The 15996-nt window shown below is 33.9% G+C and overlaps 1 protein-coding gene across 3 annotated transcripts in view; it reads right to left on the bottom strand.

Annotated features, from left to right (window-relative positions):
• LOC131166427 (uncharacterized) overlaps positions 1 to 4786 on the bottom strand; it is a 47841-nt gene extending 43055 nt beyond the window's left edge. For 2 of the 3 annotated variants that reach the window (XM_058124963.1, XM_058124962.1), the window contains exon 1: positions 4470 to 4786. In XM_058124963.1, the coding sequence (XP_057980946.1) occupies positions 4470 to 4513 (44 nt within the window). In that variant the 5' untranslated portion in view covers positions 4514 to 4786. The remainder of the gene's footprint in view (positions 1 to 4469) is intronic. The other variant, XM_058124964.1, reaches the window with a different exon arrangement.
• Positions 4787 to 15996: the final 11210 nt, after the last annotated feature.

Raw genomic sequence — 15996 nt, 5'->3', positions numbered from 1 at the left:
GCTTTGGGATAAAGTTAGTTACTTGCTTCTTTTTTAGGAACACTCTTTTTGAATTTGGGTGGGATTGTCGCTGTCTAATCTTCAAGGGATTGGAAGGAGCGCTGTTGTAATTATTTTTGGTCTTTAAAGAGGATGCCTTGTCCTCCATATCTTGTACTTCTTTAATCTTTAATTGAATTGATGGTGCACTTCAGAGGTTTGAGGAGGAGAAAGAAAGGAGTGACCTTATGGAGATGTGCTGTCTTTGCCCCTTTTGGACTCTATGGACTGAAAGGAACACTAGAAGTTTTAACAGCAGAAAACCAAGCTTAGCTTGCTTTGGGATAGAGTTGTTATCCTGGCTTGTTTTTAAACTCACTTGTGGCTTTTGAGGGGAATGTTATTGTTAGATATTCAGAGGAATTGGAGGAAGGCTATATGGTAGTCTTTTTTAAGTTCTATTAGTAGGATTTCTTATCCTCTTCCCATTGTAAATTCTTCTCCCTTTTCATAAGAAATTTCTTTTTTCTAACACAAAAAAACTTTAATTGAACTGTTTTGTTATCAAAACAAAGACGAAAGAAAATGATATAGCTTAAAGACCACCTTCACCCTCACTCTTCACAATGCTATTCCAGTCCACGTACCACGAATAACTAAAGCAACCCATCCTACACAATGATGAAGGTGAACCTCCCAAACATATATTACAAATAGAACAGGATTTTCAGCATCCAGTTTTTATTTCCCAAAATATCCATATATAAATATTGATAGGCTATAAAACATACCAACAATTTGAAAAACATATATTAGGCATACCATTACTAATCCATGACTACCTGTAACAAATGCATAAAAACCCACAACTCTAGCAAACCAATAACTTTCAGTAACTCTGTATACGGCATTTACTTTTAAACATCATAAAATATCTCGCTACAAATTCCAATATCAATAAAAAACACACTATTACTTGAACATATTTGCTCAAAAACTTGCAACAATTTATAGTGGGCTAAAGATTATTATAAAAAGGACAAAAAAAATACAAAGAATTAATTGATTAGAATTATTAAATAAAACAAATTGCATGTCCGATGGCTGGACAGAAAAAAATAGGGTGAATCTGCTCCCACCCACACACCCACCCCCACCCCCACACCCACCCCCTCCTTCTCCTTTTTAAAGTAAAAGTTGTGCATAACACATTTGGCAAATGGTTCACCTCTTAAAAAGGCAAACTTTAGATTTTTCGGGGAATTTTCAGAAGTTATGGATTTGAAACTTAAAATCCGACCTTCATTTGGACCTTAATTCTTAAAAAGATCAACACAAATGATATGCTACAAATAAGGAGGCCATGCAAAGCCCGATATTTGTACGTTGTGCAATGAATAATGAGACTATTAGTCATTTGTTCATTCATTGTAAGGTAGCAAGATGCATGTGGAACAATTTGTATTCATGCTCTGACGAGGTCTTGGGGGCTCCAACTACAATTCAAGTTTTTTTGAGAAGGTGAAGTTTTGGAGTTCCATGAAGGAGAGAGAAAGGATGTTTTGGGACTACGTTGTTTTTACAATCTTGCGGACATTGTTTTTACAATCTTGTGGCCGCTTTTGCTGAAAGGAATGCAATAGTTTAAAGATCAAAAGACTTCTCCAAGATTGCTTTGGGAGAAAGTTAATTTTTCTTGCTTCTTTTTGGGCTCATTCTTATGGGGTTTTGGGGGGTCTTTTGTTGTCTGATATTCAAAAGGATTGGAAGGCAGCTTTGATGTGATTGGTTAGATTTTCCTTTTTTCGTTTTTTTGCATTTTTTATTGGGGAATTTCTTATTCACATTTTATTGTAATTATGTTTCTCTTGAATAGACTTGTTTTATTATCTAAAAAAAATTTATAAAACTAAAAGCTAATTTTTTGCAACAAATTACTTTTTTTTCATTATTGTCCTTAGTTTTTTTCAAGTATGACAAAATTATCAATATATTTTTTTGATAGCAAAAGATATTCATTAGATAGACTAAGAATGTACTATCAGGAGAAGAGACTTCTCCTTAACGAAGTCTAGAAACCACAGGGAAAACAAAAGAAAAAAACCAAAATATTTCAAATAACAACCTAAGGTAACCAGCACAGCGTAAGAAGTCAACAGAGAATGTCAATTCCACTGAATATCAAAAAATCATATCCCCTTGAAAGCAGGAAATGAATCTTCTCCCATACCAACAGAAATGCTAATTTCTTCCTTGAAAATATAGCAAGTTTCATTCCTTCCACAAACCCCAAAATACTGCAAATAAAGCACTCATCCATAGCTCTTTTCCTTTCTTCTACCTATCAAACCCAATAAAAGATACTGCCAAAAACTCCTCCACTGTCCCTAGACGAACCCAACTTTCTCCAAAATAATTGAATAACTTGTTCCAAACCTTCCATGCAAATAAGATGCAAGAAAAGATGCTGAGCAGATTCTGAGCAGTTAAAACAAAGCACGCACATATCTAGAGAGAGAGCCTTTAAAGGCCTCCTAATTTGCAGCAAGTTGTTAGTATTTATCATATTAAGCACAATCAACTAAATAAATGCTTTGATTTTAGGGCGGAATTTTAGCCTTCCAAATAGTTTTGCAGAGTGGAAAGGAAAATTCGGTGCAAACCAAAAATTCACAAAATGATTTGCAAGAATACCCCTAAGGGATCCAACAAACAAGATCAACTATTAGCTCAACAAGTTTCCCTATCGTTCAAGGATCTCCTAAAATGAAAATTCCAAGAAGGTAAAGGACCATCCGGATCAACAAGGAAAAGAGGAAATGGGATAATTTGGTCCTAAGTTCAGCTAAAATAGGCAAGGAAAAGAGGTGGACAAGACAATATTCCCCAACCATAGGTCTTTCCAAAAAAAAATATTACACCCCTAAACAAATTAAGTATGGGAAATAAAAGAAAGGGTAAATCTAAGAAATAGCTTTCCACAAACTTTCCAAAGAACATCTAGAACCCAAATTGGTATCCGACCCATTCCCGTCAAGTCCAAACTTGTTTTTAATAACTTTATAGCACAAAGAAGAATCCTCTAGAAGGAACCGCCATAGCCATTTGGCCAAGAGACCTGTGTTTTTAAACACCAAATTTCTAAGACCCAAACCACCCTCTTATTTAAACTTACAAACTACCTCCCAACTCACCAAATGATCCCTAAAATCCTCTACCCTTGACCATGGAAAATCTCTCATAATTCTCTTGATCTTACTAGAAACACCCATTGGAATTTTAAAAATAGAAAGAAAATAAAATGGGATACTAGAAAGACAAGCCTGAACTGCAGTAATCCAGCCTCCCAAGGAAAAAAGAGCTCCCTTCCACCCATATGGATGCTTGGGGACTCTCTCAACCACAGGGTCCGAAAAGCTAACTGACCTCGGATTACCCCCAAAGGAACCCCTATATAGGACAATGGTCACTCCAACTCTGCGCATCCTACCTCCAAAGATAACTCTCTAAGACGCTCTACAGGCACAGTAATTGTCGTGATACCACTCTTCCCCATATTAATCTTAATCCCTGAAATCCTTTCAAAAATATGGCAATGTATTCAAAAAGAAGGCCCATGATCCTCCAAGAGGGCGGCCGAAGGGGTGTCACGGTTGCAACCAGATGTTCGTGTTTGATCCATCGCCAATCAAATGAATGATACATAGTATCGTCAACAAACTGAAGGTGTGATTATGAGACTGTAATCTCCTTCCTCCCCACTCCCAAACGTTTCCCTAAACCTCTATCGACCACCCTATCAACCAGCCTACTCAAAACATCCGCCACTAAAACAACAAACATGGGGATAAAAGATCCCCTTGGGCCTTGTATAATCCCCCTCATAACCCTAAGTCAAGATATAGGCTTGCCATTCACTATCACCGAGTAAAACACATTAGACATACAGCCATTAATTGCATTTCTTAAAAATACATATCCATTTTATTCATTTTAAATATTTAGAGGCACCTCACAGCTTTTTTTACCAATCACTCAGAATTAGCTTTTCTATTTAAATCATTTTTTTTCGCAGAGAGATACCAAATGCTTTTTAAAACAATCTCAAAGAGTTTCCTTTAAAAACTTCCTTTTCAAATGCATAAAGGTGCCATAATAAGCCACGTGAGATACTCTCTATAGGTCACCCCATTGGCATATACAAAGACATCAAACTGAACTACTACGCGTGTTAGGTATTACAATGGATAAACCGAAAATTGCAGATAAAATTCACATTAACAACAAAAAAATAGAAGTCCTATTGGCAAGCAAATAAAACCCAGAAAAATAAAAACACTTCTTAAATTAAATTAAATTAAAATTTAATTAAATAAAACTAAAACCGAAATAATTTTTTCTATTTAATTATATTTCCTCTCGTTTCCTAATCTTTCTGAATATAGATACATACATGTACAAGGAGAGAGAGAGAGAGAGAGATAGAGGACCTGCTGAGAGGAGACGTCGGCAGTTCGAGGCTTAATGTGGACATGAAGATGGGGAGGGAATTGATGGAGAACGAGACAATCGTCGCCGTAGACTGCTTGGACCGCTTCCACTTCAATCAGAACTTCGTTTTCGGCCATTGATCGCTTGCTTCCGCACAGGTGGCCGGAGACGAGGGAGAAGCAAGAAGAGGTGCACGTATCCAATCCTTTGTTATTGGTTCCGGGGAAAGTCGGTGATCGGTTTGGCTGCGTAGGAGCACTACAGAATCTGGATAGCGTATCAATAACTACACGTCACGGCAGCACAATGTGAGGGTAAATTTGGACACCAAAACTAATTAATTTATATACTATTTTTTAAGGGATAAAACAGGAAATTTTTATCTAACTTTGGTCACCAAATTTAATTTCATAATAAAAACTTATAAATTTTCTTTATATTTTATAATAAAAAATAATCCATTAAAATATTTATATATCTATAATTTATAAATACGTAAAGCGAAAATAACTTATAAATTAAGTGTATTCTTAGGCTTGGTTTGGGCTCCCATGATTTTTTAAATGGATATTTTAAAAAATAAGTTGATTAAAAGAAGCTTTTTAATATTATTTTAAAAATTATGTCCTTCTCCAATAAAAAAAAAATGAGCTGTTAAAATAAAAAATAACTTTGAGTATTTGATAAAAAAGTTGTTAGGTATCTATAAATATTTAAAATAACTAAAATATGTATTTATGTATATATGCTTAGGAAATATAATTAATGCATTGATAGTTTTGTAATATACTCACCAAAAAAAGTTAAATACTAACTTTTAAAAGTTGAAAAGATGTTTACCAAACATGTTCGACCAACTTTTACTTTCCATATAGAAAAGTTGAGGCAAAAAAAGAAGGGTCAAAGAAAGATGAGAAAAAAAAAATTAAAAATCAACTAGCATTTTTTAATAATTAATAATAGATATATGCTATTCTAGTCGATATTATTCAATGTATAACTAATAAAATACAATCTTAATATCTCAGTTGGTAAATTTATAATTTTTTATATCTCGCTCGATGTCTTTTTCCTTTTTACCAACTACCAGAGTAAGATATATTGGTTATTTTATTTGAAATCTAGTACCGTGATACTTTTGAAGAATTTTTTAACTCTTTACAATCATAAGAACTAATGAATAAAACTAACTAGAATGCAAGAATAGCTTCTCGTAAATTTTAAAAGAAGGTTGATGCATAGTAAATATAACAATGAAAAAATATAAATGCATAATATAATCCATATTAGTAACCAATTTGAAATTAGAACTAAAGTTAGGTGATCATTTATTAAATTACCTATGACTATGGACCAGGGTAAAAAAATATGTTGTACTATTATATAACAATATTTGTTTATTTTTCTTGCAAATATTTTAAGTATGTTTAGCTACTGAAGTATTCCTAAACAATTATAAAAATATTATCTTATTTTTAAAATTTTCAACAATCATATAATATTTTAAATATATCTTTATTGTTTTGTAAATATTAAAAACTATAAATAACGTGACAGTTTGGCAAATATTCAATAACATATATAAATAGGAACTTTTTCACTTGTAGAAAAGTACTCTAATTTTTATTTTTATTTTTCAATATATTTAAAAATAATAATACTTTGCTTTCTAATTTTCCAATGATTGTATTTAGAAAATATGGAAAACAACAGAGGATGTTTGATTGTGAAGATAATTTAGTTTTTTACTCTCAATTAAACTACTACTAAGAAATAAAATCATTTTTTTATGGTACTTGTTTTGTAACAAGTTTCGTAATAACAATAACATTCATACAAAAACATTCCTTTAAAATTTAATCCCTATTGTAAACAATCACTTTAGTTTGTAGCTCTTCTTCCCTTATGATGCATCAAGATTTAATCTGCCTAACTCATTTTTTCACCCTTTTAACTTTGCAATCACTTTCTTCAATTCATAACCTTTCATTCTCATTAAATACTTTCCATTTCAAAAACTCCAAAATGTCGAAATATCCAACGCAATGTGTAGCCAAATTATTTTCATGTGTTTTTTGGAAATCTAGAGCTTTGGGTACATGATAGCAAGATGTGTTATCATTTTGATATTTTAATATTATTAATATTATTTTATAGATATCAAAGAGATATGCATAAAGGTTGTAGCATGGACTATGAAGAAGCTTAAAGTTTCCATGAATTTGTTTCTCTATTTTTTTTTAGTCATTTGTTTTGTTTTTTGTGTGTTGTCTTTAAAATAAAATAAAATGAATCCACGAACTTACAAGATCCAATCTAACCAAACGACAAATAGTCTACTTGCCATTTGTTTTTGTTGTGTAAAACGGATTGCATAGTGGAATAACGTGATCTTACAACGCAACACTCAACAGTGAATAATACAAAACAACACAATCACGCAGATTATATAAAAGCAATAACAAATACACAACGGATTACATGGTTCGGCAATGCCTACATCCACGGGAGCAATCGGCAGTTTCTTTTACTATCTTGTGTCAAAGACACAAACTCTGTTACAAATACATCATATACAATGTATATATAAAGTTCCCAGAGACTTTCCCTCCAAAACCCCAACCAACTTAACGTCCCTATTCAAAATTTGAAAATTTGCACTAGGTTCTCGAGCCAAATTGTCGAAGTAACAAAACCAAAACAGTCGATGGTTTCATAGCATCTTGGCCAAACTGTTAACGGTTTGCTCCCGTAAACCCCTACAAACTTCAGCTTCTATTTTGTACCATGTTTTCTCTTTGTGCATGTCTTCCACTCAATATATGAGTCACATATCATAACAATCTCCACTTTGGTGAATATATATCCCTTTGGAGAAAATTGAAAACATAAACCCACTACTCCACCTTGACCTTGGGACATTAGGTTGGGACCGTCTCCCTTCTAGCATTTGGAGGCAAAAACCAAGTCCAAGTAATGCTTGAACTTGCTCGTGGCTGCTTCGGCTTCTGTCATGAACCCTGACTCAGTTGTAGATGTTACAACCAAATACTACACCCTAGACTTCCAACAAGGTCTTTCCACAACAGTAAACACATACCTCGTTGTAGACCTCCTGTCATAAAAGCCCTCTGCATAGTATGCATACATAAATCTCACAAGTGACAGATTGCTTTGTTGCCTGTTGAAACACCTCATTGCACCAGCATAGGGGACCTTTGACATATCCTGAACATCATCGTACGTCCTTGGGTACCGAACAATAGACAATTTATATTGATTCTCCACACAAGAGACGACAAACAAAATCTCTCTATAGTTTTGTCCACAAAGCCATCATGAGATAACCTCAATCTCCCTGCAGCTCTGTCTTTATGAATCTCCAAACCAAAACTTTTCTTGACCATACCCAAAACATTAATATCAAAACTTTTTCTCAATAGAATTCCTAACTGATCAACCTCAGTAAAAGTCTTTTCAGCAAATAACATGTTATCCACCAACAACAAAAACATCACCCCCTTGCATCCTATCACCCTCTTCCCTACTGGAAGCTCCACCAACTCCCACATCCAATACTTATGCAATAACTTCATGTCTTTCACCATAATACCCATCCATTTGTTTTCCCCTTTTATGTGCACTACAACTTGAAAAGTAGTAGAAATCATGTTGATAGTAGTGAATGCATAAAATACCAGAACATAAAATTTATACCTAAGTGGTGGTCTGATAGTGCATCTAGACCCGTTGTTTTCTTACTGGTCTCCCTAATTAAAACTCCCTGCAATATGAACCATGTCACCTCTGCCCTGAGTTTGTAACTCCACTTGAATCACATGTTCATTGCTACTGTTGTTTTCTTGCATCTGCTTCTCTTCCTTTACCTGTACACAATGCACCATGGCTTTCTCACAAAAAATCATGTCTCCGCTAATCATAACCTTGTTTGTCATTTGATCACCCAACTTGAACCTACGTTTCTTATACCCAAGAAATATGTACTGCCCAAACTTTATACCAATTCTATATCTCACCTCACTAGAAACGTGCACCTTGGACATCCAAGCACTCTCACACCATAGTGGTCTACGCAATACCTGTTCACACTTCTCCTATAACTTTCCCATCTAGTGATACTGTTAGCCCTGTCAGCTACACTATCTTGGTTTATATGTTTTGATTATATTAACCTATTTGTTGTTTCTAGTATTTTCCATCCTTGCAGATCTTATCTAGTATAGGTACAAAGTGTTAGATATACAGAGGTACCAAATCAGAAGCAAAGATCAGACCTAGTAGACATCAAATAGAAAAGATTGGAAGGACATTGACTCAGAAGCACCAAAGCACATCCCGGAGTTTTTATTGTGTATAAATTAATTGTAATAAGGGTTGTGTGAGTAAGTGCGTATTATAACTCTTGCGGTGTGTGTATTGCATGATTTATGAGTAAGAGTTGAGCCATTACATAAGCATACTAGGACACATGAGCATATAAGATCTGCACAAACGTAACAGACTCACAATTCATAGTTTTCAAAGTAAAAACAAAGAGGTTGTCAAAATAATCCTATACTCAATTAAGTTTTCAAAATGGGACAGGTGTTAAGTAATATATAAGTTATAAACATTTTCAAAACTTGGTCCCGATTTTACAAAACTAACTCTATATCCTAAATTCCTAAAAGTCAAGCATATTTTCAATAAATGACATACTAAGCATATAAGATATCGAAACGAGTTTTCAAATATGTTTTCATAAAACAAGATATCTTATATTTATGGGGAAACTCACTTGAACAAGTTTTAATCTTCATTAGACTCAATATATTTCATATACTTTTTTCAAATAATGTTTTAAGTCATTAAAACGCTTTTTAACAAGGAAAAACAAAGCAAATCGTTACTACCGTAGTGCAGCCTTGAGCCCTGAACACTCTTCGGTATTTTGGGCATATCTTTTGCTAGAAAATTTCAAATGGGACAATCTTGGTATCCCTGGAAAGCTAAGACAAAATTCCACAACTTTCATGTTGATTACTTTTTCTGATTTAGTGACCTATTTGATGAACACAGGGGATTTGTCGACAAGGCGCAGTGTATGGTTAGTCGATGAGTGCAGGGCCTAGTCGACGAATTCAACGGGCAATACCGCTCCAACGGGCGAAAAATAGCTAGTTTAGCAAATAAAATAGTTTTTCTTCCCCCCCAACGGCTAGTTAACGGCTCCTTTGGCTCTTGGGCTATTAATACAAGCTACTAGACTTGTATTAATATGGTTTTGAAGGTCTTTGATCATTGTTAGTAAAAAACATCATTTTATACAAAACTGAGCACATTGCATATTAGTTCTTCATTACATGTGCTCGTTTTCTCTTGCTCACTTATTGTGTTTGATTCAATTCTTAAGAGAATAGTGTGAGGTTTGGGTTGTAAATCATATTTGCTCATTGTAAGGAGCATTCTTTGTAATATTCCATCTTCTTGTGAAAGGTTCTTTGTGAACCAAGTTGTAAGGTTCTTTGTGAACCGAATCGGTAAAGACTCTTTGTGAGTGGTAGGGATTTGTTCCCGAGTTTGTAAGGCTTGCTCTGCTGCTGAAAGAGCGATTATAGTGGATTGTAGAATCCTTGGCTTGGTGTTAAGGCGTGAACGTAGGCTTGGTGCCGAACCACGTAAAAATACCGGTGTTGTTCTTTCTCTCCCTTACACTCTTTATTTTATATCTTGTACATGATTTATATTTATATTGCGATATAATTTATTGTATCTTGCCAAGAGTTTTTATTTTGTAGAAAAATACGTATTCCACGAAAAGAGTCTATTCACCCCACTCTAGACTATATACTCCGGGCTGGGACTCCCAACAGATACCTTTGGCGATTAGTTAAATGAGAAACCCGCCATACTCACAGACTTTACCAAAAAGTTCCTTGCAAACTTTGCATATAACCTGCAATGCTAACAAAACTCCTTGAACAGAACCAGCGTACTCAAAACCAATGTCTAACCTGAGGATCTCCCTCCCGTTCTCATTTTCCACCTCAGCCACAAGTTAAACCTGGCAAACACCCATGACTTGTGTTGCATGAGATACATCAAGACCTTTCATGTAAACCCACAAAATACATATGTCCACCCAGTGATGTTATCCTCAATGGTTCCCAAACATCTAAATAAATGTAGTCACTCATATACCCTAACCGCATATGCCACATAACATCTGACTCAGATTTTGCAGCTGCAGCTCCACCTACAGCTCAGATACCAATGCATCACTCAACAATGAATAATATAGAACAACACAATTATGCATATTATATGAAAGCAATATTAAAGACACAAAGGATTGCGTTTGGCAATGCCTACATCCACATGAGCAATCGACAGTGTTTTCTTACTATCTTGTGTCAAAAACACGTACTCTGTTACAAATACATCATATACAATGTATATATAAAGTTCCTAGAGGCTTTCCCTCCAAAACCCCAACCAACTCAATGTCCCTATTCAAATTTTTAAAATTTGCGCTGGGTTATCGAGCCAAACCGTTGACGGTTTAATACCAAGACCCAACCGACAATTTCATAGCATCCTTCTGCAAACTTCAGCTGTTGTTTTCTACCATGTTTTCTCTTTGTACATGTCTTACACTCAATATATAAGCCACGTATCACAACAATTTTTTATTTTGGAATGCATGAGAAGTTTTAAACCCTTTATTTGAGAAGTCAACAAAGTTGTTTTTATTAGAGGGGCACTCCCTCCTAAAAGAGATGTGCACTAATGAAGAAAAGGTTTTTAAAGCAATTGAAGATGTTGCCAACATTAAACCATTTCTATGGTACTTATGACAATAATGTTGATAACAAGAAGTTATAATTCATGCACTTGGTTATGTTATTGCGTTACATGCGCATTGGCAAGTGGTATTGGGTGGATAAATACTTCTTGGCAATGTCGCAATATTGTTCGTTTTGAATTGTGCATTTATATTTATCATGAAATCGAGATATCAAATTATTGTTCTAACTCGTTTTCTTTCATTTGTTACATCCTTGTTGGCATGGATAGATTGGTCTTCGTTTATTTATATATTTGTAATTTTTAAATTTGTAAGTCATGTATGTGTAGGGAAATTATCATGAAATTCCCAAAAAATTTGTGAGAAACAAAATAGAGAAAAACACACGCAAAAAGAAAAATAATCACATGCACAAGACAGTATTTACGTGATTCGGTAATTTTTGCCTACATCCACAGAGTTGTAGAGATTTCACTACTATCAGGAAAAAAAATACAGAGTGCGGCCATACAGTTTTACCTCTCCCTAAAAAACTGGGTCAGAAAAAACCCTCATCACCAAGAACAACAATTTCTATATATATCCTACGCACAGGATTAACAATGGGTTATAAAACGGGCCAAAAAAATTTTTCAGCCCAAGCCATAGCGCTCATGGACTAAGCCTCAATAAAAAATCTCCTATTAAAAAACCATGTAACATTATTTCAGGTCAGGTCATCATCCGAATCAAACACAACTAGGCTCCACAAAGCCCAACAATATGGCATGAGGGTATATATGGTCTTAAAATCTAGTCCTTAAATTGTTGACATTTATTTTTTTTTCTCTTCATGCCATTCTAAATGGCTATTTATGAATTTGCTTAGATGAAGCTCAAAGCGATCATTTCTAATTAAATTTGAATTTTAATTATTTATCACAAGTATTCCAAAAGGCTTGGATGGCTACATGGCATGCAACTAGAGGCAATCATACATTAGTGGTTATAGTAGGAAACAATTTTTTGAAGCATGTTAGTTTTTGTGACTGCTATAATGCTCCCTCCATAAGAACCTAATTTTAAATTTCTATTTTGTTTTGGTGAGTTGGAGCACCTTTAAGGGTGATAAATATAACACACACAAAAATAATATTGAATTGTTTAGGCCCGAAAATTGCATTAATCCTTATTAAGTAGGACAATCAAGATGTTCATTTTTCTTAAATAAAGATATCTTTGGAAAAAAAAAAGTTGAAAATTAGACCTTTCATGGTGATTGCGTCCATCAATTAATAAAAAAGGGTGAGAACTAGAAGTTAGAACCCGATTCAAAAAAGCATAACAGTAAATGCAATTCTAGCCAAACTAAGATGAGCAGGGCTTTCTTATAAGCCTTAGGGAGACAAAAGGCAAAGTTGCTCGTGATATGATATAAATGAATGAGAAGAAGGTAATCTTTAAGTGTGAGGGCACTAGGTTTAGCAAAAGGACCTCTAACTCCATTGAGAAAAGTTATTCAATGTTAAGCAGGGTGTCGGCTTCATCAACAATCTCCAAAAAAAAACCTTGAAGATGGGAGTGTTCTCCAAACTTCATTTTAAGGAACCCTCAAAGTGGAGTGTACCGCCTTTTTTTCCACACAATTGGAATAGATCCCCTAGGTGAGAAACATCAAATGTAGAGGGGATGAAAAAAAATGATAAAAGGAATACGAGGAGAATACTGAGGAATCCTTGACCATGGGACTTGTAATGTGATATATAAATGAATGAACAAATAAGGCACACAATAAGCATAATCCACGACTTAAATGAGGGAATAAACACCCCCCCCCCCCCCAAAAATTGGTTTGTGGAAGCAAACTTTAAATATAATCAAATTTCAAGATTAGACTCACATTCCTACATTTGTTTGTGGAATCAATGACAAATTTTTTTATTTATTTGGAATATTAATTCCAACATTAGGGGGGATTGTGATTATTTCACAAACAAACTATAATTGTTTATCATTCTATGGAATCAAATAGATTTCTCATAATATCCTTCCATCTCTAGTTATTCTTTTGTCCTTTCCTCTCTTTATCTTTCCCCGTCACCATTACCGCCACAATGAGTCCTCATTGTCGCTATGAACCTTCTCATCATAAGCCCCTTTCTAATGATGTCTTGTTGTTTCTTTTTTTTTTTTTTTCTTTCTATAAGAGAATAAACCAAAGCCTCTTTCCCATTTTCCCCTGTTTAACTAACAACAAAACACTATAAAACAAAGAATAGGAAATCTTATTTTGTTTTGCTCGGTGTCATCATACTGCTATGTCTATTCTATTTGGCCAACAAGAAAAACCTTTAGTGTAAAATTATGACCCACATGAAATGGAAGGCCAATGGACATTTTGGATTAATGGATTAACGTGGCTTTTGGCTTTCAAAATGCTATGAGAGTTAACGCGGAAGTGGAAGGGTTTTTTCCTATATATATGTTGTTTTGGGAGTAGCTAATATATAGTAATCTAATGGAATGAAAAGAAAGGGATATATAGAAATTGTCCTCTCTCTACCTTTGCTCTATTATCATCAGCTGTAAAGACCTGAAAAATTAAAATGATTGAAAATATATAAATATATATATATATATAATAGATAAAATAACAAATAAATAATAAAAGGAATGGTGTGGGAAAAAGAAGAAAAAAAATTAAAATTAAAGAAATTAAATTAAATTAAGATAAATTAAATAATTAGTTATTAAATTAAGCATTTTTACATTGGATTTAAAAAAAACTAATTGAAATAAGAGAAATATATATATACATATATAGGTAAGTTATTATAATATATAAATAAATATATATATATATATATATATATATATATATATATATAAATAAATATATATATATATATATATATACTGAAGAAAGAAGAAAGAAGAAGAAGAACAGAAGACACCGCACCACCCTGAAATTTCTTCTGGCTCGCTCCGTCTCCGTCTCTCTCTCTCTCTCTCTCTCTCTCTCTCTCAATTTCTCGGCAGATTTGCAGCTTGGATTTATTGGACTGTTATATTATGATTCTAAATCTTCATCACCTCTGTAGTGATATATTGTGCTAATTAAGTATCTAAGGAAAAATTTCATCTAGGAGAGTGGGACTTAAGTGGTCCATTGTGACCCCCCACTTACCTGGAAAATTACCTGGTATAATTTAGCACAATCATCACTGGGCCCACTGTTATATCATCAACGCCACCTCAGCAAACAACATTATAGCAATCGGGGAATATTTCGTTATGCATGCTTTATTGTTTGAGTTTAGTATGGACTCACTTACGTCGGGTTAATAAATGTATTTATGCATGCAAGGGCTGAAATGTTATGGGCCAAATTTTATATATTTTTTATGATGAAAATCTTATTCTAGGATTTTATTTATTTGCTGTGAGCTTGGACAATTTTTGCTGAGTAAGGTATCAATCAATGTTTATTTTATGGTTAACATGTTATCACCAAAGTGATATTGCTAAGAAAAGTTATAAACATTGAATTGAAACATGATTTTGCAAAAAATTATTACATAATGGTTATTTGATTATTATGGTTGACCCAAAGGTGCACCAACTTTCAAGTAATCAATAAATTAGTTAGGATAATTGAAAGAATGGTAGTGAGATTGAGATGGATGCCCAAAGGTGATAGACCAATCGAACTTTAAAGGGTTATCAATTATTTTTGGGTGGGTGGAAATCACCAGTAAATGTAAATGTTAGTATATTTCACAAGTTAATCCAAAGATTGAACGTGATCTACTAATGAAAGTGTTTTTCTCAAAGCATTAATGTTATGATCATTTTATAGTAGTGTTTGTTCTCGTTTCACTACATTCACTAGCTTCTTCTGTCCCGATCTTTAATGGGACAAATTTCTCTAACTAGAATGAATAGATTTAGTTTCACCTTGGTGTTTTGGATCTAGACTTAGCTTTGCGAATAGATAAATTGGCTACTGTTACCAAAATAAGTAGTTTGGAGCAGCGAGCTTTGTATAGGTCATGGGAAAGGTCGAACAAATTAAGTATTGTGTTCATGCGGATGTGTATAAGCAAGTAATATTAAATCAACACTTCTTCAACTTGAAAATGCAAATGAATGTCTTAAGGTTGTGGAAGATCGGTTTCGTTCAGCAAACAAGTCCCTTGTAGGGAGATTAATGGCTGAACTTACCAGCATGAAGTTTGATGGTAGCAGAGGAATGAACAAACATGGCCTTGATATGACTAATCTAGTTGTCAAACTGAACGAACTGGAATGAATGTTAATGACTAAACTCCTATTTCTTGTGGCATAAAAAACTGGGTCATATATCCAGAGAGAGAATGGAGAGATTAGTAAAATATGAGATTCTTACAAACCTTGATTTTATCGATTTCTATGTATGTGTTGATTGCACTAACAGAAAGCAAATCAAACATACAAAGAAAGGGGCCATGCGGAGTGGAAATCTTATGGAGATTGTTCATACTGATGTATGTGGACCTTTTGACTTACCGTCTATTGGCAGAGAAAAGTATGTTATCACCTTTATTGATGATTTTTCACGTTATGATTATATCTATTTGTTGCATGAAATGTCTCAAGCAATAGATGCTTTCGAAACATATATTGCTAAAGTTTAGCAACAATTGAATAGAAAGGTGAAAATCATTCGATCTGATAGAGGTGGTGAGTATTATGATAGG

Source organism: Malania oleifera, chromosome 10 (assembly GCF_029873635.1).
Source record: "Malania oleifera isolate guangnan ecotype guangnan chromosome 10, ASM2987363v1, whole genome shotgun sequence".
NCBI classification, from domain to species: Eukaryota; Viridiplantae; Streptophyta; class Magnoliopsida; order Santalales; family Ximeniaceae; genus Malania; species Malania oleifera.
This window is presented reverse-complemented; position numbering and strand designations above follow the sequence as displayed.